Source organism: Lygodium microphyllum, chromosome 5 (assembly GCF_053477565.2).
Source record: "Lygodium microphyllum isolate KBCC chromosome 5, Lygodium_microphyllum_v1.1.10, whole genome shotgun sequence".
Lineage (NCBI taxonomy): Eukaryota > Viridiplantae > Streptophyta > Polypodiopsida > Schizaeales > Lygodiaceae > Lygodium > Lygodium microphyllum.
Window position 1 is genome coordinate 162,302,065 of NC_141139.1, and position 27,260 is coordinate 162,329,324.

Sequence of the window (27,260 nt, forward strand, 5' to 3'; positions counted from 1 at the left end):
CTCAACTTATTAATATACTCTCGTATAAAAGATGACTTGTTGACACTCATGGTCCTCATTTGCACTTCCAAAGAAACTCATTTCATAACAGTCATACGATTGTACATCCAATCAAGCTCTAGTCATATCTCTCGAGCCACCGCTAAGTGCTCAATATGAGAGAGAACGGTTGTGGTACATGAGAGAAATAAAAACGAGCGGATGCGAGTATTGAGTTTATCCCAATGTGCCTAAGCCTTTGCCAACTCCACCTTATCTGAAAGAGAGATTGTACTTGTCTCGCGAAGAAGGATGATAAATAGCCTCCATAACAAGCTCTACCAAATCATAAAACTCCAAAATGGTAAGCATCATGACCCGCCAGATGCGGTAATTCTTGCCATCGAGCTTTTGATTTGATGGAAATTCCGGTAAAACGGGCACCTTCCAATTCATGATCACCTGAAACTCTGTCAGAAGACATTTTCATCTACAATGCATACACAAAACACAAAAAACAATCCCTCTCTAACTATGAGAATACAGCTTGCTAGGGCTCTTTACCACTTCCGCTTCTTCACCCACCCACCGGAGGCAATGAAAAGGTAAAATCTGCACTTGAAGGCCCAAAACGCAATCTCCTTCCTTCTCTAACAGCAAAAACCAACAGCAACTTCAGCAAATCTTCTCCTTTCTCGCACGCCTACGCTCGCCTCAATCTCATTCTAAGGCATAGCCCTCTTGCTTGCCCTTGAACACTGAAATGCAACCTTGTGTTGCGCTGAAATCTCTTCTTTAAATAGGTCCACCACTCCTTCAATGCTTTGATACCATGTTAGAGTGAAGCAATGCAGAAGCGAATGACCAAGACAAAGAGTGAACAAAGAGAGAGGGGAGAGAGAGAGAGAGAGAGAGAGAGAGATAGTGAAACGCAAAAAATCTAAAATGAAGAATGCTGTATAAGAATGCAAAAATATATACGGGTGTAGAGAGAATGTTTGTGTATGTCTCCACCTCGAAGATCTCAATCTCCATCAGCCCCGAGGGCAGTCTCCACAGTTTGTAGCCTAAAAACTAGGAGCACAACTAATCAAGACTACAAAAAGTAAGGCCAATAAATAGGCCAGCCAAAAATACCCAAAAAGAACAAGACAGTTGCATTGAATGCAACCGATTGCTCAGTAAAACTGGCCGAGATCAGGAGTCCGACCTGCAATCTGCCCTTGCCTAACACATGGCAGCTGCCACATGGCACTCCTGCACCAATCGCTGCCTGATGCACCTGCTGCCTGTCTGGAGAATGTCCAGCTCTAACATTACTGTTCTCCCACAAGAGAGTAGCCATTGAACAGCCCCCACTCCTTGAGCCAAGAGCTGTATCTCTTCCTCATTCATTATCCATTCAAGAGTTGAGATTCATTTCTTCTTATCCTCCTCCATTTTTCACTTTCTTCAAGTTCATAGTGTTAGTCATGTTTGTTGAGCTCAAAAATGCATTATATGTTAATTATCTCTTTATTACAGCCTCAAAACATACTTTCCTAGAGTGTCTACATTTGTAGTTTCCATCCTGTTGCCTACTTTTTGGCGCTTCTCTTGCTGCTGCCCACTAATTGAGTTGTCCTAGACATGCTTGGCCTTATCCAAACTCTCTAGATCTGTGTTTGCTGCTGCCGTGCACATTCAAAGGCTATTTGCTGTGTTTCAAGATCCTTACAAAGTACGATACACTCCCACACTCATATCCTCTACCTCAGTCCTCCAAAGTCAAGAGATTTCAAGAATCAGTATTCACCTTACCTAGTGTGTTTGTTGTATCGAGCATTGTATTTATTCATTCATCGCTTTTGATCGGAAATCTTGACATCAACAACATGATCTTAGAGGGAAGATGACTTCGAACACTTCTTCAACACTTCAATCTTTGAGCAACATATGCCAAGAACTCAGCAAATGTGGGTTTCACAACTTGCTTCACCTACAAGATTTCATGGGCTGAGTAAAATGCACTGAAATGCAATAAACTAAGTGCTCTAGAATGAGCTACCTCCTCCGTCAAAACAAGTGATAGACAAGTCAAAGCTCCTAAAGTCCTCGTCTGACTCGGACTGAGGCTCACAAGCAAGAGATGATGAGGCATGACAAACAAGACTACTAACACCACCTCTCAAATCCTAGATGTGGTGGAAGGCCAAGGGAGGAACAGATCCTGCGATGGCAAGAGAAATGCCAATGTCGATGAAGTTCGTCAATGAAGACTCCCGATAAAGAAGCTCCTCACAATCCTCGAAAACCCCCTCCAAAACACTAGGGGTCAAGAAATCCACAGTCACATCAACGAGATCGTCCCCCTCTAAAAGGAATGGGGGGTACAACAGAACCACTAGAGGAGAGGATGGAGAATGGGAAGAAACCTGTGGAAAAGATGATGCACATGCACGAATGGATGTAGCAATAGACAAACTGCCTTGGAGGACCAGTAGAGGAAGTGGGCAGCAAAATGGGTACTTGGCATAAGAAAAGCGGACATCTCCAAGCAAAAAGCTGTGTTTTCAGCAAAATGCTGATACGGCAAGGCTGCTTGGCAGTCTGGGGTGGTCTCCTCCACGCGAAGTCGGCTCTATCTCTCTCTCAGGCTCTAATACCATGTGAGTGTGCAATGAAAAAAGGAACTTGAACACAAGGAAGAGAGAGAGACAATCTACAAGAGAATAAGAAAAGAAACCGGCTCTGAACGAGCAATAAATACTGAATATAGGATTGATTAGTCCCTGCACGCAGCCCACAACATCAGTGAGGGCACCAAAACAAGCTGATGATGACGGCAACACCCAAGACAAAGAAAGATGATGGAGTCGGAAAATGGCTATAAATAGCCAAATATCCCAAAAACTGGCCAAACTGAAATCTATGGCCAAAATATACCTAACCAACATTTAATGCTGGTAAAAATGCCAAAAATGCCCAAAAAAATCCCAAAAAGAGTGGATAATGTTCGGCGAGTAATGTAAGCTAAAGAATGCAAAAGTTGCCTAGGAAATGCACATAAAATCCCAACTGGAGAAGAAAATGCATTGAAATGCAATACCTAAGTGCTCTAGAATGAGTTGTTGAGATATCGAGCTCCACTCGTGATATGCCAGGGTGACCGTTGTGCATTTATGTCACCGACTTGTTAGTTGCACATGCGGTTGGTACACCGCCCATGAATAATAGCTAGATGACAGCTATCCTTATCTACTCTAGTTCGTGGCTCAGTATGCCACCTTAGTTAGTTGAGTTTGATTTGAGACCCATATATAAGGTTCTTCTATTTCTATGTATGAGAGTTCTTTTTGGCTTACACAACTAAAAAGAGGAAAACTGTTTTCAGCCTCCACCTTTGTGTGTATTCCCCCATTGTGCAAGCAAGAAAGCTACAAGTGAGACTCCTTCCTTCTCTCCCACAATCTTGGCATGAGCCACCTCCTCCGTCAAAACAAGTGATAGACAGGTCAGAGCTCCTCAAGTCCTCCTCTGACTCAAACTGAGGCTCACAGGCAAGAGATGACAAGGCATGACAAACATGACTGCTAACAGCATCCCTACTGGAAGAGCAAGGATAGAAATCACTACCATGATAGCATCAAGAGAGATGCTCCACGATCTACAATGGGAGGGAAAGCCTCCATGCTGGTGGAAAAGCAAAACTCCAAATAGATGGAACCATGAAAGGAATGGCGAACACTCCTATCTCCAGCTCAGGAAGAACTAGTACAAACCTGCAATACAAAACCCTACAAAAGAGATCAAAATCTACAAGCACAAAGGTGAGTAGTGAGATGCTTCAAAAAACAAAATTGAAAATAAAAAAAGCAAACCTAAGTGGAATGCAATGAGTAGGTAAGCATGGAGCGGAAGTTTAAAAAAGGGAAAGGCCAAGTGTGAGGCTACCATCGCATATGGCGAGGTGGAGAAATGGTCCTAGAAGGTGGAGTGGATGCCCTAAGAATGGATGCGTAAAGTGCAATAGGTAAGCCACTAGCAAACCAATCAACCAATTCTTTAAGAGTAGTGAAAGATATAGGCTATTGAGACTATCCGCGTGCCACGTGTCCAATAGTCACTAAGACAAACGAAGCAAATGGTGCAGCAGCGGGAGATGTAGCCCCATTGAACTAGCCAGGAGGAAGTCGCAACAGTTTGCTGTGGTTTTTTAGGTGGAAGACCTTGGGCCTTGGTACAACATTCCTCGCCCAATGGCCCGACCTCTAGCAGTGTGTGCAAAACCTACTTTTATTAGGAGTTTGCTGCCAAAGGGATCATGTTTCTTTAGTTCCATAAGAGGAAGGGGTGTCACCCTTGTTTTAGCTTGCCTTCATATCTTGCTAGTTCTTACCATTGTTGGTTTTCTCGCCCGAAGAAGAGACAACCAACCCTCGCCCCTCTGAATGGATGTGTGTAGAGGATTCTTATGGACTTGATCGTATAGCCTCGCATAATGCAAAAACTAATACTCAAACTCGTAGAAGGTCAGAAATCTAGGTAGTGAGATAATGTGCTAGATAAAATGGAAATATTTATCGAGCAACTTCTTCAAGAAAAACGTGACCTGATCATCGTCTGACTTCGGGGAGCCAATAGTAGCAAACTCGGCATATAACCTGCAATATTTGGCTAGCTTGACTTGCAGATCATCCCCTTCCTTAATGGAAAACTCTTGAAGCTCAAAATCGAGATTAATACGTCACATGCGATCTCATGCTACATTACAATCAATAAGATAACTCCAACACTCAGAAGCGAGGGGAAAATGTTGTAACTGAGAGTGGAACTCAATAAGCAAGCCCTACATTAACTCAACATTGGCCGTAGCGTTGCCCATTCTCCATTGACACATGTGATCAGGGTGAGCTAATCGAGGGTCCACCGGCATGGGCTTTGTAGCAACAACAAGGTCCCAAATTCCCTAAGATTCAAGCACTTATTGCATGAAGTTTAACGCAGTAGTGTAATTCGATCTGTTAAAACGAGTCTTAACCGTGAAGACATTCTTGGCCATTGCAACAAGAGTGGTAGTGCTAGGAGATAGAAAAGGTGTGTAATAGGGGTAGGGGGGATTTTTGGGGCAAGAGTACTCGGGAAGTAATCCCAAAGTGCCCACCATGTATACAAGAAGTGTGCACAATGGTTCGCATAGTAACTGCATGAGGAGCCCATGGTAGAGGGATAAAGACACGTGGAGCAAAGGATGGAAATCCTTGCGTAGGAGTGACCCAAGGGATCTGTGACAACTATCCATAAGCAAGGGATGAATATCCCTGCGTCTAAAAGGTCGACGGGGGTTGGAGGGAGGGGGGGAGCACACTTGGGAAGCAATCCCACCAAAGTGCCTACCATGTATAGAAGAAGTGTACACAGTGGTTCCAAATGTGGGCATGGGCGGACTAGGTATGGGCATGGTAACCACATGAGGGGCCCATGGTGGAGGGATAGGGACACGTGGAGCAGAGGATGGAAATCCTTGCGTCGGAATGACCCAAGGGATATGTAACAACTATCCATAAGTAGAGGATGAATATCCCTGCGTCTGAAAGGTCATATGGGAGGATTATGAGTGTCCAAGGGTAATGAGGGGGATACCCATCACAACCGTCCCAAAGTATAAGAATGTGGTAAAGTAGGGATATATGGAAGGTACAGTGTTAAAGGGTGGTATTCCCCCTAACGATGCACCAAGAGGTGTAGTGAATGAAGAGATAGATGGTGGTATGGAAAAAGAGAAAGTGCTAGGAGCGGTGATGGGAGATCCAACACCTAGTGTCCTTTGAGCAGAAGTGGAGTGTAATCCCAGGTTTTGGAGTAAAGGTATGAGTAGATTAGAATGTGGAGAAGATAGTGGTGGGATGGGAGGGAGCTGAGGACTATGGTTTACTTGCTCAAATGAAACACATGGTCGAGATATACCTAATGAAAGGTATCTCCTTCGATAGCATCCTCTATTAAAGTTAACACGCTGAAAACCATCCAGATCCTGCACACCAAAAGGAGAAACAAAAGAAGGTTTTGGCTAATACGAAACAAAAGGATTATACGATCCTGACATAAGGCCTGGCTATGATAAAGAAGATGGATAACCAAATGTATCAAATGTTATGGTCCGTCCAAGATCAAAGAGATGGCCGGTCTCACTAATCAATCCAAACAGAGTAGCAACACTCATTGAAGTGGTGCAAACCTAACTGTACGTGATACGCAAGTGCTCCTCAAACTCTTCCTCTATAAACGTGAAGAAGAAGATGGTAAAGGTGAAGGTGTGTCTACCTCCTCCTTGATACCATAATGCCTTCTCAGAGCCTCCAATGATGGAGAAGCCTCATAGGACGTCATAGGTCCAAAGAAGAAGGTGTCTCAGACATTATGAGTCAAAATCAAGTCACGTGTGAGTCTCACACAAAGACTAGCCTCCACAATCAGAGCAATATACTCTCTTTAGAAGAGCACAAGCTCTAATACCATATAAAGATATGTTAGGGTTTTCATTGAGGAAACACATCATGTACGACCATGACTAAAACACAAAGACTCAGACAAGGACAAGCAAAACTCAAACCCTAAATGCAAAATAAAAAATGCAAAACTCAAAACTCAAACACAAACATAAATCCAAAGAGAGGAAACTTTGAAGTGAATGAATATTGTAAATAAATGTAAGAGTATACAAAATGCCCAAGGGCAGAGCAATGGAGTGTCAAAGAGTGACATCTACTAGAGATGGATCATAGGTACTATAACCACTAGCCAAAGATAACAAAGTGTTGAATAATGAAGGGTAGCAGGCTGGTCACCAAAACACAGCAGCCAGAGGCTGAAATCTGGTAAATGAAGCAATGTACCACCAAAGAAGGCTGAAAATTGATCGCCCAAGGTAGAGAAATGTCAGGTGACAACAAAAAAGCTGTGTGCTGATGTAGACGGCCTATTGGACAGCAAAAACACAGATACTGCAGCAACTGCTTGGTGGAAGAGATGGCAGCAGCCTGTCATCTTGCACCAGATGCTGCAAATGCAAACTGATCAAGTGCTATAATGACACAGTAGATGGAGACCTCCAAACAACAGAGCGACGGCTAAAAACAGGCCACCTATGGCTGGATAGTGATGGGTTGTAGTCAATGATGACTAGACAACAGATTGTAGGAGGCTGATGGCTGAAATCTACATGGTAGAGTGAGAAACCTACACAAAAGGATAGTGAGGCTGAATGGTGTTGAAGGGTGCCCCAAAAAACTAGGGTTTTGGGAGACCATTGAAACTCTCTCGAACAACGCACCACTTTTGCGTTTTTCATTAATTAAGCATTTTTTGGGACTGTTTAAAGATGCTAATCAGCTATAGAGCGTGTTTTGACTCAACACTTTCTCCCATTTTTCTTTCAATTTTTGAATCTCAAAGTCAATTTGAAGTTGGTACATCATCATTTCAAATATCATCATATCATTTTCAATTTTCCAAAAATGAATTTCCATTCACTTCCATTCCATCTATCCCACCCTTCTCTTCTGTTGTATCTCATTCTACATTTACAACTACATTCACATCACCATTCATTGTACACCACAAGTGCAATCTCACACCATATTGGGGGGTTCACCGAACTTGGCGCATCCTTTCCTCCTAGGACCTTTGTGTTTTTATATCGAGGTGGTGCAAATGCACCCCTTGTGGGAGGCTCTAAAACACTTTCGAGTTTCTCCCCGCATGGGATGTCCTCCCAACAAGCACTTCCTTTCCTCCTAGGACCTTTGTGTTTTTATATCGAGGTGGTGCAAATGCACCCCCCTGTGGGAGGCTCATCCTCCGTCTAACACACTTTCGAGTTTCTCCCGGCATGGGATACCCTCCCAAGCACTTCCTTTCCTAAGTGTGGACAAGTTGGTACCACAGTTTATCCACATCGTTATTCCTAGCAAACCTTCTTGTTATATACCAATGTCACAATCGACAATTGGTTAAAATTACCGAGTTTCAATACCTCCTCCATCCACACCTTATGAAAACCATCATCCCAATGTATAGGGGCTACATTCCTAACTAGACCCAACCTTGTTCCACCTAAGGTTGTCTATTCTTGACATGCACATAATGTCTCTAACATCATTAAATTAATGCAAGGATTGCTTCCTAAATTCCACTCACAACTTCAACATTTTGACCTTGCATATGAGTGGTAGGGACACTTGACCAACTGCTATGTGGCTCAAGATAGGACCCGAGAGAGTGTTAGAATTGATCAATTATGGATAGTGCTCAATGTAATTTGTGTAGTGTGGGCACTTATTAAAGTGTCAAAAAAGATAAATTAACTCTAGTTGAGCTAGGGATAGGTCTAACTTACTTAAAGACCTATTGTACTTTCATTCCATCATTCTAGCACTTACATCTTTTGAGTGTGGGACTGCTGCCCACTCTTGCTCACTGTCTTGTATTCACATGCACTCTCTCTCTTCCTCCCTTTCCAACAGTTGATATCAAAGCTAAACACGTGGATTCCATCTCGCTGCTACTCGATCAATGCCTCCCATGCAAAGTCCACTCATCTGACAAAGGAAGAGGAGTTGTTCTTTTGGAGGGAGGAGCACTTATGCCTACATGCAGTCCCATACAATCTTACACGCAGCCTTGCACACATAATATTTCTCAGTCTTGCTTGTAATATTCTCAACCCTGGCCGCCATTTTCTCAACTTGACCCACTATTTTTTCTAGATCTAGAAAAAAAAAACCTTGATTTTCTATATTTGGGAATTTTCATAAACTTTTGTAATTTCTCATTCATCTTGCTCATCTCATTTCCAATTTCAAAGAAATTTTCAATTTCTCACACTCTATGCCAAGAAATTTGGGAATTTTAGTCCAACTTTTCCAATTTCTAAAATTTCTTGAAAATTTTGGGGTTTTTGCCTGATTTGAGCTCCTATGCGTGAATATCCAATGAAATTGCCAACATTGCACAGTTTATTCGTCATAGGTATAAGAAATTTAGGGATTTTTTTATTTTTGAGTCCAATACACAACTAATGTGAATGCAAGTTGTTGATTGATGTCTATGCACATCCAAAGGCAACAATGAACATTATACCGAATTCTAAGGTTGTAAGCATAAAATCTATTCTATTTCTCAAAATTTTATCAAGAAAATTTGGAAATTTTACTTGGCACACATCCCAAGGCAACAAACAGGCGAAGCAACAACATTCAATCGTTGTTTGGATCCAATTTGGTGGAAAATTTTCTATAAATTTGAAAATTTACAACATTAAATTTCTAAATTTGACTTTCTAAGCACCCATTTCAAGGAACGATAGTGTGCTACTGTTTTGAACAATTTTGGCACACTTTTCAAGGCTTTTACAAGCTATCACGAGGACGTGAAATTTTGAGATACTCTAATCTTGCCGATAACATTTAATTAAGATATTAATCAAATGTGCAAGGTTGTTTAGCACATGTGATGCACATGACAACTATTTCATGGTAACAAGCCAAGGACCTCGAGGATGCAATGGATATCTAAGGCAAAAGTTACAATAAGTTATGCCTAACAAGTACTAGATGGTAGTCAATGTCAAACTTGGATCCAGACTAATTTATTGGCCATTAATGTCAATAGTGACATTAGAGACTAGGCATTAATTAATTAATTAATACTAGTCTAAGGGTCAATAACTACTCAAGGGTACTTGGAAGACAAATTGGCCTAGCCAATTTAATTATTGGATAGTGAACTTGATATTCCAACCACTAAAATAATCATTAGATTGATTTTTAAAATTAATATTTTAAAAATTAATTTAATAAGCTGAATAATGTTAAAATTTGAATTATAAGGCTACCACTTGGCAAAACTTGCTGTACAAGTGAAAAAAACGTTTTAAGGGGCTAATGGAAGTCTATTCCAACCATTGTGAGAGAGAAGAAGACTGTTAGAGAGCAAGGAGATGCTGTTGATGTGATTTGCAGCCACCATGGCAAGTGACAGCAATTTGAAGCCCTTCAAAAGCAGATGACAGCAACCCAAGCCCCGCTAGTATAGCTGATAGCAGTCCTAAGCTATAGCTAACACTTCCATGGCTGTTTGAGCAGGGCAACAGTAGTTTTTCAGCAATTCTCGCAATAAAACTCTGAAATTTCTCTCTCTACGACATTCTCCTCATCCCCCAACCATCTCTCAAGTTAAGTCAGCATTTTCTAGCAACTTGAGCCACCAGAGAAAGAGATTTCAATCAATCTTTGTTATAAATCTTAATTTATAGTAAAAATTAGGGTTTAACCAGCCACCTCAAGATATATGCTCAAAATTAAGAGCCTAGGACTTGAATTCTAGTAAGTGAAATTGAGGGGTTTCAAAAAGATTCAAAAGGCCAACCAATCAATATCAGATTTGGGGCTAAATTTGTCTTTCAAGGAGCAGGGTGAAAGCCAAACCCCAAGCAAACCAAGGGCAAATTGGATTGGAGGCTTGCTAGTTAATTTTGACAACAAGAGGCACTTGGACTAGCGGAGGAGATCAAAGGATTTCAATTGTACTCCTTCCATTTGCAATATAAGATGAAGAAATACAGCAAGGGGCACCAATTTTGGGGCTAATAGGGTATCCAATGTCCGAGATTAAAGTGGTAAAGTGTGCATTTTCAGTTTACATGAATTTTATGCTTGCTGTAATTAGTGCTTAATCAAGTTATTTACCACCCTATTTGAGGAGGAATACTAGTTTCACATGCAAATTTTGCTTTGAGACAAATTTGGACAGTTCTATGATTGAATAATCTATCCCATGTTGGGATCTTAGTACTCGTGTGAGTACATTTCGCACTTCATCTTGGAAGTGTTTAATTGCAGTTTATGCACTTTGTTGCAGCAATGGCTCAACAAGGTCATAGTGACCATAGCAACATTTTGGGTGTCCTCACACAGGAGGATAAATTGGATGGCACCAACTACTCCTTGTGGAGTTTCACGGTGTGCAATCTCCTTGTTGCCGAGGGTCTTTGGGATTTTGTGACTAGCAATTCAAATAGACTAAGAGGTTTTGCACCATAGACACCTCAAAGAGGGGCTGCAGGATAGCAAGCTGCCCTTGCTACTGCCCACATTGCTCCTATAGAGGAACAAAGGAAATGGAACTCTAAGGATGCACTGGCCTTATCCTTGATTGCTCTTTCAATCAAGAGGGTAATTATACCTCATATCCGATCATGTAAGACCTCAAAGGTAGCTTAGAATATCATATACTTGCAACACACAATGAGGCTAGAATCTCTTACTTGAGAACAGAATTGGCAAATGCACACATGGATGAGGGTGACACTATGAAAGATCACCTTACGTACATTCAAGATTTGAGAGAGCAATTGTTGAATATTGATGAGGTAATGACAAATGAGGAGATTATCAACACCCTGAACTCTCTTCCAGAGTCTTATCTTGGTTTTCACAGTTCACCGAATTTGTCTTTGAGGGAGCACAACAGCCCCTCATATTCGTGGAGTTAATTGGCCTCTTGTTGTAGGAGGAACAAACTCGAAAGAACACGGCTATGAGATCGACTAATGTAGCTATGCTCTCTAGGTATAAAAGCAAGGCCAAAGGCAAGCAACATGTGAAAAATCAACCTAAGGCTAATGTGGGACAATCATCTGGCAAGGCTTCCCAAAATTCAAAAAAAGGGAAAAAGAAGGCAAAATGCCACGACTATAAAAAGCCAACCATTACATAGACAAATGCTGCAAGAGATAAGCAAAGGAAAAGAAAGTCTCTTACTTGGCTGCCCACAAAACAATAGCCACTCCAACTTCGGATTGTGATGCTACAACCAACTTGGTTGAGAAAGACTGCATTTTTGACTTGCAACTATGATATGTCTATGGCTAATTCAGCACTTAATGCTGCTGATACGCAATATACATGGTATTTTGATAGTGAGGCATCCACACACATCACTTCACTGAAGTGTTTGTTTACATCCATACAATCAACCTACAAGGAAGAGAGTTTCTTGTGCGAACAGCTCTAGCTATGATGTATGTGGCATTGGTACAATTGTAATCACTACTACAAATGGGTCAGATTTTCAACTTATGGATGTTTTCTTTGCACCTCGGATCACTAAAAACCTTCTTTTAGTTTCAGCCTGTGAGAGTGCGCTGCGGAAGAGGAAATACGAACACGGAGGGAGAGAGAGAGAGAGAGAGAGAAAGCAGAAAATAAGGAAGAGAAATCTGCACTGACTGAAATGAATGCTGAATACACTGAAATGGACTGATCAGTCCCTGCACGCAGCTCACAACGTTAGTGAGGGCACCAGATCAGGCTGATGATGATGGCAGCACCACCACGGGGGAGAAGGAGTGTCGAAATCTGCAAGAAGACAAGTGATCAAGTGGGGAGGGGGGCTGCCTATAAATAGGCAAAGGACAAACCCTAAAATGGGCGCAAACCCTAAAAATGCCCTAAAATGGGCGCCCCACAATAGTGACCAAAAAGTGGCCAGGCAGCCAGTGGCTGCCCACTAAAAGAGGCCAAAAAGAAATACACATCCTAAGACAGCCAATCAAGAGTGACTAGCCTCCCCCATCATAACACATGACAGACATGTCAGAGCTCCTAATGTCCTCGTCTGACTCAGACTGAGGCTCATAGGCAGGAGATGACAAGGCATGACAAACATGACTGCTAACACCCCCTCTCAGATCCTGGATGTGGCTGAAGGCCAAGGGAGAAACAGATCCTGGGGTAGCAAGAGGAATGCCAAGGTCGATGAAGTCCGTCGATGTAGACTGCCCCGCTGAAGGAGCTCCTCACGATCCTGGGAATCCCCCTCTAAAACACTAGGGGCCAGGGAATCCACAACCGCATCACCGAGATCGTCCACCTCTGAAAGGGATGGGGGGTACGAGGGAACCACCGGAGGAGAAGGTGGGGGATGGGAAGGAACCTGTGGAATAGAAGGTGCACAAGCGGGAACGGGTGTAGCAATAGACTGCCTCGGAGGACCCTGCATCAAAGAAGGGGAATGGAGCCTGTAAAGCCCGCTCCCCTGACAACCTGTAGATAAGACAGCTCCTGTAAGAGAATCCTCAATAACAACGGCATATTCGGTGAAGATCACTCGTGTGCCAAGCCTCGTAAGGCCATAAACTGAGAGGAGGGGAAGGCCCAAATCCGAAACATGTAGGGCCTGTGAAAAGGAGCTCGAAGGTAAACAAAGGCAATGTGCCAACACCACTAATAGGCACCGATAAAATGTCACCAACAGTGACTGAACCCTCTGATGGACGGAGATCCTGTAACAAATCACCTCGGGGAGTCATATGACTCGAAGCACCACTGTCCACTAACAAAGGCTGCGCAGAAGACACTGCAGCCACGGAAGAAGAAGGATCCTCCTCCAAAGCATGGATATGAAGGAACACTAACTCATGGGTAACAGCTGGTGTAGAGGTAGAAGAAGGCTCCGATGTAGATCCACCCTTCGCTCCCGGACGAAGGTGAGGGTACTTCTTCCAACATTTCTCCTCTAGATGTGTCCCTTTCCCACAGTGTGGGCACTTCGGGCTCTCTGAATCTGTGTCAGAGCCTGAAGAACTGTCCTTCTTCTTAGCCTTTGACTTCTTCTTCTTCTTCTGTCCTCCCGAATCTGCAACAAAGGCTCTAGGGGAGTCGGATCCACTAGCACTGACCTCTCTGAGTCGCTCGTCATGCTCCAAGACAAGCGAGGATAGCTCCTCCCATAGAAGCTTCTCACGGGTCCTCGATGTAAGAAGGCTGGTGTAGAAGACATCAAACCGAGGCGATGACAGCTGAGTCAAAAGAATCATAGCCATATCTTTAGAAGATATCATCCGACCGAGGGATGCAAGCTCATCCCTCATATCCTCTAATCTGTTGATGTGGTCCTTCATGGAAGGACTATCATCAATAGCGAGCATCCGCAACTTCTTTTCAAGAGATATCCGGTGGGCAAACGTCTTCTGTTGATAGAGAGACGCGAGCTTTCTCCACACATCTGCTGCAATCTTCAACCTGTGAACATGAACAAGGACAGAATCCTGCAAACTCAGAAAGAGGAAAGATCGGGCTCTAGAATTGAGCCGATCCCATAAGGTTGCACGATCCATAGATGTCCCATCTACGGGATCCACCTGAGGCCGGGGAATAGGAACAGAAACAAGCTCCCAAAGATCGAAGGAGTCCAAGATACACTCCACCTTGCAGGACCATAGAGAAAAGTTGGAGCCATCCAACCGGTCCTCTTTGGGCAGCTGAGGAAGTACGGGTACCTGTACAAGGGGTACCAAAGGCTGCATCTTCGGCCCACTGGAAGGGGCTCGCCGAGATACATGAATAGAAAGGGGACGGGAAAGAGGAATAGACTCTGGACGACAGTCCTCGTGATAGAAATCACGCCTCCATTCAGATGAGTGTCGAGACAAAAGCTCGTCATCTGAGTCATCAAAGCCCGTAAACTAATGAGAAGACATCTTCCAATCTGCAAGACACCAAAGAAAACTTTGCCGATGCCGAATAATGACCAGCAATATGGTCACCAATCACCAAAACGCAGGCGGGGAAGGCCTACAGACACCTGGAGCTGCAAAACGCAAGGTTGTCTGATGAATATCACCAAGATAGAAGCTGCCAGCACCAAAGCGTAGCATGGGAATAGGTCGCCAGCAGGAAAAGAGCCACCTGGAGATGGAACGACAGCCAGATCAGCAAAATGCAGACTGGAGGAGTGTCGCCCAGCTGGAGAAGTGGCCGCCCTGACTGAAAACGCATGCAGGAACTGGTTTGTGATGACGTGGCAGCCTTTGGAGGGGGGCGGCTGCAACAAACGCAAGGCTGGTGACACGTGGCAGCTTCTGGAGGGGGCGCCTGCAGCAAACGCAAGGATGTTGACCTCCTGGAAGGGCCGCCTTGACTATTGGGGATGAGGCCAGCAGTAAACGCAAAGATTTGGGTGATCTCCCGCGTAAATCTCAGCTCCATGTACTCTCCTTCGGCTCTGATACGATGTGAGAGTGCGCTGCGGAAGAGGAAATACGAACACGGAGGGAGAGAGAGAGAGAAAGCAGAAAATAAGGAAGAGAAATCTGCACTGACTGAAATGAATGCTGAATACACTGAAATGGACTGATCAGTCCCTGCACGCAGCCCACAGCGTCAGTGAGGGCACCAGATCAGGCTGATGATGATGGCAGCACCACCACGGGGGAGAAGGAGTGTCGGAATCTACAAGAAGACAAGTGATCAAGTGGGGAGGGGGGCTGCCTATAAATAGGCAAAGGACAAACCCTAACCCTAACCCTAAAATGGGCGCAAACCCTAAAAATGCCCTAAAATGGGCGCCCCACAACAGTGACCAAAAAGTGGCCGGGCAGCCAGTGGCTGCCCACTAAAAGAGGCCAAAAAGAAATACACATCCTAAGACAGCCAGTCAAGAGTGACTAGCCTCCCCCATCATAACACATGGCAGACATGTCAGAGCTCCTAATGTCCTCGTCTGACTCAGACTGAGGCTCACAGGCAGGAGATGACAAGGCATGACAAACATGACTGCTAACACAGCCTTCAATAAACAAGATTTTTAGGTCATCTTTGAATATGACAAATGCATTGTCAGAGATAGAGAGCTTGATTATGTTCTTTGCTTGTCAAGGACTTTATACAAAGGTCTTTTCTTGCTTGATACTTGTCAAAAGAAATCTCTTCATGCTTTGACAGTTAAAACACTTACTCCTGCTGTGTAGAATGTAGAGCTTTGGCAAACTCACTATGGTCACATAAGTTTTGGTAGTCTCATGACTTTTCAAAGGTGTTAGATAGTTTATGCTTTGCCTACTTTGGATACACCACTTTCCCATGCTTGTGAGGATTGTATTCTTGGCAAAATGCACAGGTTTGCCTTAAAGAATGATGTTGCAGTGCATGCTATCTGGAAAATGCAGCTCATACACTCTGATGTGTGGTCCTATGTGGATGAGAGCACTCGGTGGTCATTTTACTTTGTTACATTTATCAAAGACTACTCTGGGTACACTTGGGTATATGGTTTGAAGGCTAAATCGGATGTATTTATGCACTTCAAACACTTGGTTGTAAAATTGGAAGCAAAAACAAGTTTAAAGATGCAGACCTACGCACAAATAAGGGAAAAATGGTGTTTGGGGGGGGGGGGGGGGCGGGCGGTTTTGTTATATCTCATACATTCGAGACATTCTTGCTTGCGCATGGCATTACACAGCACGCCACTATATGAGAGGAGATGACACCTCGACCAAATGGAGTGGCTAAAAGAAAGAATTGCACTCTCTCTGACAAAGGCACTAAAGAGGATCACTCCTTTTGAAGCATGGCATGATCAGAAACCGAAGGTTGATTACTTGTAGGTGTTTGGATGTATAGTATGTGCTCATGTGCCTAAAGAGCTTCATGAGAAACTAGATAATAAGGCACTTAAACGTATTTCTGTTGGATACAATTTAGAGAACAAAGGCTATTGTTTGTATGATCCTCGTACTTGAAAGGTTTTTGTCAACAAAGATGTCATTTTTGCTGAAAATGCAGCCTATTCCCAATTTCCCATGAACAATTTGAAATGCTATCCACCTATGAGAATGTTGATATCTTTGAGGGTCTTTTGCCACTTGCATTGGGATCCGTACATGCTGTAAATATAGAAATAAATGCATTACAGCATGCTGAGCCTGACTCTCTTGCCCAAAATCAGCCTCCAATTGATCCGATTTCTCCTAGGGTAGTGAATGAAACAGTTATGCAAGAGAGGGCTGCTATATATACAGCCAAAACAGTCCCTAGATGGCTATTACAGACTCTTAAACAAAGTCATATGGATGCTCCTTTGCCTCAATATACACATTTTGGTGCCAAAAATGCAAGAGGGCACATTTTGTTGATACATGCCATCTTATTGATGAAGAGTAAGGATATGCTTTTGCTAGTACTCTTTTGGATGAAAACAAGCATACAAGTTTTGAGGATGCACAACAGGATGTGCATTGGATGCAATGCCATGAGTGATGAGATATGCTCTATTGAGCAAAATAACACCTAAAGTTTTGTTGACTTGCCTTCTGGTAAAAAGGCCATGGCACACGTTGGGTTTACGAGCTGAAAAGGAAATCTGATGGGTCTATTGGTAGGTACAAGGCAAGGCTGGTTGCAAAGGGATATGCTTAGAAAAAGGGCATCGACTATGAGGAGGCATTTGCTCCTACATCCAGGATGACCACCATTAGGAGTGTGATTACTGTAGCTGCACATTTCAGTTGGGATGTACATCAATTGGATATAAGGACAACATTTCTTAATGGAGATTTGGAAGAGGATGAATATGTTGCACAACCCGCACAACCTCCACGCTTTGTTGTGCAAGGCCAAGAGCACAAGGTTTGCAAGCTGAATAAAGCCTTGTATGGCTTAAAACACGCTCCATGTGCTTGATACTCCAAGATAGATGCATTTTTTACCACACAAGGGCTCCAAAACAGTGAACCCACCCTCTACATCAAGAAGGGAGGGGGGGAATTTGATCATCATCATCCTTTCCGTAGATGATATGCTGCTCATTGGACCAAATGAGAGAAATTTTGCAGATTTCTAAGGCTGAATTGCAGTCTACTTTTGATATATTAGATATGGGGCTATTTCACTATTTTTGGGGATTCAATTTATCCAAAATTAGCAATAGTACTGTTATATATCAGTCACAGTATTTTTAGAAATTGCTAGTAAGGTTTTAACATGCAAGATTGTAAACCTATGAGTACACCTAAGTGTGATCCTTGGCACTCCCTAAAGGATCTTCAACAAGTTGATGGCATTCTTTCAAGGTTGCATCAAGATTCTAGGTCAACCATGGATTCTCTCTCCTCCCCTTGCTGAGTATTTAGAACAATAGTGAATCTTCATAAATTTCTTCAAGATTTCATAAGGCTTTCACCTCTTTAAGCTCCTAGAAGCATTGTCTTACCTTATTCTTCAAACATTGAGTCATTTCCTTCGCTTAAAGCTTCTCTCAAACCCTAACAATAGAGTTTATGGATAGCAAGTTAAATCTTGCTTGAATCTTGTAATTTTCATGGGGCTTTTGCAATCTACTAGTGGACATTGTTTCTTTCTAGACCAATCATGTATTTCTTGGCTAAACAAGAAGCAGCCTATTGTGGCTACCTCATCTTGTGAAGCTAAGTACATGGCAACTTTCACGACAACAATCAAATGTGTTTGGTTGTGCCGTGTATTGGCTAATCTTCATGTTCATTTCGAGGGACCCACTCCTATTCATTCTAATAGTCAAAGTGCTATTGCAATAGCACAAAATCCAGTGTTTCATGCTTGTATAAAACACATTGAGATACATTATCATTATTTCAAAGAGATCACATGTAAGGGAGATGAGCATGATCTACATCTCCACATAAGAGAACGTTGCAGATATTTTCATGAAGGCACTATCACATGAAACGCTTGAGGATTTTCAGAATCCTTAAACTTACTACCTTTTGGTGATTGATTCACTCCTACATCATCACATTAGCACTGCAAGGGGTGTTAGAATTGGTCAATTATGGGCAGTACCAAAGTAGTTTGTGTGGTGTGGACACTTATTACAATGTCAAAGTATAGTGTGTGTGACACTAGACTCTAGAGTTAAATTAACTCTAGTTTAGTTAGGAATAGGTCTAACTCACCTAAGACCTATTGTAATTTCATTTTATCATTCTTGCACTTGCATCTTTTGAGTGTGAGACTGCTGCCCACTCTTGCTCACTGTCGTGTTCTCTCTCTCTCTCTCTCTCACCCCCCATTTCCAACAAATAGGACCCATTGTATCAATCTCAGCCATAAGCTCCAAGAATTTAAGAATCTAGAGCAAGGTGACCTTAAGATCAAGCTGGTTACTCATTGAAAGAAGTATATATCCCAAACCCGACACATAGAGAACATCTGATGTGTGGGTACCAACTTACGCATCTAGAATCAGCTGCATATCACCTTTGCCATTAATAGGGACCGAAGAGTTGTCACCTATGAGAATTTGCCCACGCATCGAAAGCATATGGGCAATACTATCTGTAGAAGGAGTCATGTGTCAAGAAGCACCACTATCCACAATCCACTCATGAGGCTAGGGGACCAACATCGTTACATCAGAGACCCATCGGAGGAGTATCCTCAATCACCTTCAAATGGAGAAAGGAGGCTTATAAAGGAGCAGCCACCACTCCAGAGTCCTTTATAGTTTTCTCCTTCTTGATGTCCTTCTAGTCCTTGTCAAGGCAATCCTTCTTCCAATGACCTATCTTGCCACAAATGTGGCAAGAAGACTCCTTGGCTTTATCTTGCTTGGTGTTCCCATCCTTTTTTCTTCTTGTTCTTCCCCTTTTGTTGGAAAGATTGTCCTGTTAACACCTGCGATTTGGGAGCATTCTGACCTTTGAGTTACTCCTCCTCGCCATAACCATCAGAACCAACTCCTTCCACTTAAGGGTATCTGATCACTTTGAACCAATCAAGGCAGAATAGAATGCACAAAATTAGGGCAGTAAGGCCTTCACGAATAGGAAAGCTTGTGAATTGCCTTCCTAGAAACCTGCTAGCATATAGGGGCCAAGACTTTACACACTTCTTAATGCTTCTTATACATCACCACAAGCACCTATGCAGACAAGTAAAAACTGTGTATTGAAATTCATTCATTGCCTCATTCACCCTTTGATGTTCATAATTCTCACCAGCCTGTTAATCCTTCAGGCTTCCTCTCCTCTCTCTGTCTCTTTTCATGACCAAACAAGAGAGAGTACCTCAAAAGGAGCCCAGTTCAAAATGACAATACTCAAAAATTTATAGCTTCTGCAGCACTTTGCATCATTTAGACAAACAGATAAGCTAAAACACATTCACTACATCCCAACGGTGTCGACTTCTCTGGTTCTCTCCACAAAGGAAGAAGAGTTCAGTTTTAGTTCGATTCACCTTAGAGGGTGATAGAGTAGAGAATTCGGCATATAGCTCCATGAGGTAACGTATTATCTGCCTGGACAATGGAGGTAGTGTAATTCTGAACAATGGAATCACCTTGCTTCAAACTCCAAAAATGGTCCAGCTTCTGAGTATCAGTTGTGTCCTACTGAAATCACTTGGTGAATGCCACCTTTGTCGCCATATAGGCCCAAATGTGATCAAGCTCTGTGGTTCATTCAGATTGCAAGCCTTTCCATTTGTGCATAGGACAAATTCCAGCATAGCTCTTTCCCACTCTCTCAGCTAAATCTTGGAGGGGCCCTTGCGGCCATTCAGATGTGTGTGCCTTATCTCAGAAAGGAAAACTCAACACGACCATACACACAGACACTTTCAATGGTCGTCGTGACTTGTTTCGAGCTTTGAACTCATAATACTAATGTAGCAAATAGAAAACCTAATAAATAAGAACACATACACTTTCTTTTTTGTGGAATGCTTGTTTCAATAAAAATGTTACCGCCAATAAATACTAACACTGACCCTTTCAATGTCATCATGATCCTTGTTTCAAGCTCTAAACTGCATAACATAACTGCATCAGACACATGCATCGATACTTGTGTCAACAAAGACAGCCAATGACACTTTCAAGGTCACTGTGAGACCTTGTTTCAAACTTAAATCTCGTGGTATAACATATAGCAATCTGCCCCCAATGAAGGTGCATCAGAAAGAGAAGTACAGGCTCCTGCATCCTTAAGCAAGTTCTTAAAAGACTCATGCTCTTCAACAATGGTATAGGCCCTAGTTATGGTGGGAACCATTCATCCAAATAAGAGCCTTAGCCTTCACAAAAATCAGTTAGCTGATGACAAAAGAGCAACTAAACTGCCTCTTCTAATCTGTTTAATGAAATGAATTCCCTGTAATTACATCCTCCTAACAGCAATGGACTAACATGAGGTGTATTAGGATATCTCACAAATCAAACAACCATATCAGTCACAAGTGCACAGGAGACTGTGTGCATAAAAACAAGGTATTCACCAGTAGATGTTCTCCCTTTAAACCAGAAATTTGTGCTGGAAGAAACACCAACATAGTACTCATTTGTACGTATGATTGTAGTCAGCCTCTGTACTTCTGACAAATGAACTTTCCTTGAAGGATTCAACAGTGGATTTGGATAACTTGACGGCTGATCTGTTTCCCGACCACCCAGCCGCCCCCCCCCCCAAAAAAAGACAAAAAAGGAAGTGAATGTCTTGATCAGTTGAAAAGTGACAAGTACATTTGTTGAACATCACCCTGCAGAAAAATAATTTGGCTTGCCCATTCACTTCCAATCTACCTCATTAGCTGCTGCGATGATGTTCACAATATGCAAAGCCTGGCTTGCATAGTTGAGAACAACGCCATTGCTTCCCATCATTCTTGTGACACTGCTCCAAATGCCAGCCAGACTTTCCTCGCCCATCAGCTTTTGAAACTGCCATCATGGATCCTTTCCTATTTCCCACAGTTGGATTAGTCAATTCAGCAACAAGCCGTGTTATTCTTGAAATATCTGCACGTTTATGGTGATTTGCTTTGGCTTTCTGCACCACCAGCATTTCATTCAACGCATCATCATTGCGTTTCTCTGAACCCGCAGTAACTCCCACTTGTGACACGCCCAAACTGCATTCTGTAGAAATCAGCACCCCTTTCTGCATTTCTGTTTGTCTGTTCTTTCTTTCCCTTAAAGTCATCTGCGACCTTTCCACCACACGCCTGGCTAAACCCTGCAAGTTATTTTGTTTCATTTTTGGTCTGTCAGAGTTCTCATTACAGATTGTACCCTTCACCTTCACATTCGCATCTGGGACTCCCTTAGCTTTCACCAACTTATCTAGTAGCTCTGTATCTTGGTTTGCCAGCTTCATAGTTGAGGTTTTTCTACGCTTCCGTCCCTTGACCCTTCCCAGTATGCGCTGTTGCAGGTGATGTTCACAATAGATGGAACCTGGTTTAGCTGCTTGTAGACATCGCCAAAACTTACCATCAGTCTTGCGACATTGAACAAAATCAGGCTCGGCCTTCACTTCAAGGCTTTGCCCTGTGCATGTCTCTGCAAAGGTCTGGGAAGAGTCTGCTTTGTGCACGCCTAGAGAATTTCCATTCTGCAAATTGGTGTAAGAATTATTTCCTGGTGAATGCTTTACCTTGCTAAGGGGAGACTGATGATGGAAGTCACAATACAAAAACCCTGGCTTAGCTTGATTAGAACACCTCCAATGTTTTCCATCTGTTTTATGACATTGCTGGACCTCTTGTTCATGTTTGGGGTATGTCAACTGACTAGACGAACTGCCAACCAGATTTGGAGCAGAGTGACTGTATCCCCTGTGCATCACACGTTCCTGGCATGGGGTTTCTGTAGTACACTTTTCATATCCATCATCTTCTGCAGTGCTTTCTGCTTCCACGGTCAAAATGTTGTCTGTTGCCTTCGTGAGAACCCTTGTTTTGAACCTGCCACTGCTAAGCTCCTCAAACTCAGGACATCTTGCGAGAGCCATCCTGACCTGTTCTGCTTGTGACTCATTGTGTGAATTAAAAATGGCAGAATGGCCCTGTCTGAGCAGTCTATTCAAGGCCTCACTGACAGTCATACCACGGCTTCCAGAGTCCGAAAGCACGCCTACTAAGGCTTCTTTCAAAGGTAAATTTACCCATTCTTCTGTAACATGTGATGACTCATTACCAAACGAACTCCGCATTATTGCTGAAACAAACATATCTGTCTCAATTAGGATGTGAACTTTGGCCCAATTATTCATAAAGCCCAAACAGGATTGCAGATACATACCTGAGGATTCAGTTGGCGGCACAATGGACATGCATGACTTCCTGCAACCAACAAATAAACATTGAGAATAAGCCTTACTCTACATACTATGAAATCAAGTCATTTCATGATCCTTAACATTACTTCAAGGTAGAAAGCAGTACAATTATAACAATTACCTTGTCCCTTTTATTTGTCCACTTGTCATCTTTGGGTTTGAAAATGACTGCAGCTGTGCCAACAACATAAAGCAAGCTATTCAAACAACCCTGAAATGTGCTCAAATCAAGTATAGTTTCAAAGAAAGGTGCTAACTCGGCAGTTCAAAAGCTTCTTGAAAAGACAGATCACCTTCTGAGAAGTAGAGAGGCATGTATGTGTTGCAACCTTTTTGGAACCATGAACTAAGGCTTTTCTCCTTTTAGAGTCGAGTTCTCTATTTGTACAACAAGGCAATCCACATTTTCGTTTATGACTCATCCGAGCATTAAGAAGGTGTGTTGATCTCCTCTTCCTAATCCACCCCACAGCCTTTTTAATAACACTCCTCCTCTTGCGTGTAACTTCTGGGAACCTGAGGTGATCGGCACTGAAAAGTGCCACAGAGTTAACGCTTCGAGAATCAGTTGTGTAGAAGTCTGGTGTTTGGTGTCCCATGCTTGAATCACAAGCCAAATCGAATTCACTTCCATCCAGATTTGATGAAAGAGGAGTGGCAAGCGACTGTTCGTCAGCACTTTCATTACACTTAGAGCTCCGTATCTCTTCTAAATGGTCACTTCCACTCTGAATTGATGCAGAAAGCTCTTCACCACTCAACGTCTCAACTGGTTTGCTGACTTGAGGAGTTGCCTGCATCTGTTCCCATGCAATCCTTGATCCATAGGAAGAGCTGACTGGACTATTAAAATTAGACCGAAGGTTGATGCCCCTGATAGAGACTTTTCCATCTGTTATGGTAGACGTTCCCAGTTCAGATCTTCTCACCTCCTCTATCGGAGCACATCTAAGATTCTGCAAGGCATAAGCATCAACAAGAAAATGTGATTCTGCAGGAACAACATTAGCATGAATGCCTGTGTCATCAACAGCCTGTTTATAACCACCCTCTACAGCCAAAGATTCGTGAACTAATCCATCCTGTCTACACTCAATCTCCATCAAAGCATCATGAATGCCATTTTGTAAATCATCCATAGCTACACATTGGGGATGCAGAGGACCCCCTCTAGGACTCCCTAATAATGCAGATCGATGATACTGTCTTTTGTCCTCTGTAACTATGGGCTGGTTATATACCACACTCTGTCGACTTTGAACTGGCATAGCTTGCTTATGCATGTACTCCATTCTGGTAAGTACAGATGAAGTACGATCCAACCTGTCATCAACCACACCATCGCCCATTGCAGGCACAGGATCATTATGCACGTGATTTATGCAACCCGCGACGATAGGCATGGCTTGATGTTGCAATGGATTGATTCTTCCTTCAAAGGCAGGCATGGATTGATGGGTAGGCTGGTCCACTCGGCCCTCCTGCATGGATTGAAGCCCCAACTGATTCCCCACACCATCAATGACTGAAAATGGACTGCCATGCAACTGAGACTCACTGCTAGACACAACAGGACGTAGAAAATGCTGTCCACCCTCCACATTCATGGACTGAGCGTAGGACCCACCTTGCTTGTCCATAAGTTTGCCATTGCCCTGTGAAGCCATGGATGATTGAAGTATGCCATTTTGAGTAGCCAAACTGTAATACATTTTGTCATATTTTCGTTCTATATTTGCAAATTGACAGTGCCAGTTATCTTGCCTTGCATCAACAGTTATAGAGCCATTATGCAAAGCATTCTGTGTTGGCAAACCATGTCTAAGTTGATAGTACAACGCATCCTGTCCTATATTCTGAGGTGTAAATTGGCCGTGCCAACCATCCAACTTGTGCATAGTAGAATGAGAAAGTCCATTCACCCTACTCGGAATATTCATATGATGCAATCCTTTCTGTTTCACTCCTGAAGCCATGGACTGGTGAGGCAGCATGGCCTGCCTGCCTTCCATGTGCATGACTTGATGATGCCAACCATCACGTTTGCCTGGCAATGACATTGATTGATTGAGAAGCCCATCTTCCCTACGTTGAGAAACATTGGGCCTTCGTGCAGCAGCCATGGATTCATGAATCGAAGCATCATATACCCCTCTGATTATCGGCTGACTTTGAAACTGATGTCCTCCATCCTGGCAAACTGCATCCACCCCACGTGTCACGTAGGCATGTGCTGAATTTTGACCTGTACTACGAGGATACTGCATTGTATGTTTCAGGGAAGGAAAAGCAATCCGAATAATGGGCAGGAGCGTGGCCCGGTCTTCTTCAGAGATGGTCTCCACCAATCCATCATCTGCATCCACAATGGCAGATGGTGAAGACAACATCTGGGTGAAACCCGCGACATTGTCGATGCTATCCTGCATGGAGAGGTGGTGCGAGAACTGCATGGAGGGATCGAAGCCGACAGCAACATCCGCCATGGAAGGGTCTCTCACATCCATGGGCTGGGAAGGAGCACACCTAATTGGGCCCCATGCAGACTCAACTCATTGACGACTGACGATCTGATCATGAGTGAGATTCCGGCCAAATACTGCAATAGCCCCGAGCTGTGTCCCCGCCTAAAAATTCACACGCCAAAAGGCAAAGATGCGCTCATCCGAACACGACCCGATGCTGCTTTTCTCTACCTTCCCTCTACGCTGCAGAAGCTCCTTGAAGAGGCAGGCGAGGTGGGTATGGTGCGACTTCTCAGCGACAGAGGCCCCTGTTCTCCTTTACTGTTCAAATATTTGAAAATAAAATATCTATTGAATGATGTTGGGCACTGACGAATTCTGGTGCAGAGAGGGAACCTGGAAGAGGAAAAGAGCGATGGATCGAATTCCGAATTTATGAGACCGGCGGAGGAAAAAAGTCTGAGAAGGGGCGAAAACAGAGACACAGAGACAGACACAGAGAGAGAGAGAGAGAGAGAGAGAGAGAGAGAGAAGAGGGACAGATTGCTTACATCCTAAATCTGTACAGGGAACGAGAAGAAGACAGGTCAAGAACTGAACTAACACTTCCCAAGATGACTTCACAACAATCATGCAATTCTAGTTTCTGCCCATTATTTGTCAGCCTTTCTTTAAATTGTTATATGCTTTGTGTGAATTCTATTTTTCTTTTTTTTTTGTTTTGGGTTGAGAATTCAAGCTTCAAAGAGTGGATTAGTAGGCATCTTCCTCTGTTTCCATGATTTCAAAAGTAAAGTTTGCCTCCTTAAGAGGGGCAACTTCTAATTCTTTGCTTTCGAGATCAGAAGATCCTAATGGTCGATTTGTGGATGCAAGCAGCAATGGTAGGTGACTCCAATGCTCTAAAATAAGTTTTGCAGATTGTGAATCCAGTATGGGGAAGATCAAGCAGAAATTCGCAACTTGTTGAAGAAAATGTGGTATCAAAAGGAACACAACAACAACCCTCAAAACTTGTCTGCACAAGATCAAGTAATGTTACATGTCTCAAATCTGTGTCAACATATCAAACATATGCACGCCAACCACCTTACATTATTACACCATGTGAGATGTGTTACATTTGATCAAAAAATGAAACATTATAGGCCTCATTAGTATAAAAAACGTGTGACTCTTTTAGGGGTTGTAAACATGCTAGCCCCCCTTATAATAAACAAGGGTGGACAAAGCATTGCTCCAAGTGAACACCCACAAGCATACACGAGGAGAAGAGAGACAAGAAAAGGGGAGAGGAGAGAAAATAACTACTTGTAGCACTAGTGCATGTCCGAGAGCACTTTAGTTAACTTAGAGCCACTTAATCCAAGCATGCACCACTACCATTACAATATCTATGCTCATATGCATGTCCCAACTAACCTTAGTTAAAACGTATAGCTACACGATCCAAGCATACAAACGTGACCATTAATGTAGCAATGCCTTTATGGGCAATAAAAGTTTTAACTATAAAAAATTGTTAGTCAATCATGTGATACGTAATTATCAAAAAAAGGACTTTATATCTTATATTGTCCTCTTAGCAATAAGCCCTAGAGAACTTTTTCTCATAGGTTTCTCTACCTTATTATATGCTATGCTTAGTAATGAGTCATTTTGCTTGAGATAATATGGTTGATTAGGTAATGTCAATATTTGTAAGTTAATTTTTGTGTGTGCATGTGTGTGCACATCTATGCTAGATGCCTACAAACTAGGAAAGTAAATTTTCTTTTCAAGAGGAGATGGTATTGCATAATTAAGTGTTTCTCAATAATTTTACTGATGTTTGCTAACAAGATGTAGTAAGACATTATCCCATTCCTAAACATAATCATATTACGATGGTGAAAATG

At 42.8% G+C, this 27,260-nt stretch overlaps 1 protein-coding gene across 4 annotated transcripts in view; it reads right to left on the reverse strand.

The window, feature by feature from the left end:
• The window catches only part of LOC148036617 (uncharacterized), a 40,008-nt gene extending 14,025 nt beyond the window's left edge, over positions 1-25,983 (reverse strand). For 2 of the 4 annotated variants that reach the window (XR_015690959.1, XR_015690958.1), the window contains exons 1-5: positions 23,191-25,982; positions 23,019-23,071; positions 22,861-22,901; positions 21,361-22,776; positions 21,057-21,212 (exon numbers count right to left, since the gene is read on the reverse strand). Coding sequence is in view for 2 of the 4 variants with exons in the window: in XM_087678615.1 (XP_087534741.1) it covers positions 21,365-22,776; positions 22,861-22,901; positions 23,019-23,071; positions 23,191-25,404 (3,720 nt within the window). In the remaining 2 variants the exon portion in view is untranslated. Of the gene's footprint in view, positions 1-20,774; positions 21,213-21,360; positions 22,777-22,860; positions 22,902-23,018; positions 23,072-23,190 lie in introns of those variants that run through there. The other 2 variants (XM_087678616.1, XM_087678615.1) reach the window with 2 other exon arrangements.
• Positions 25,984-27,260: the final 1,277 nt, after the last annotated feature.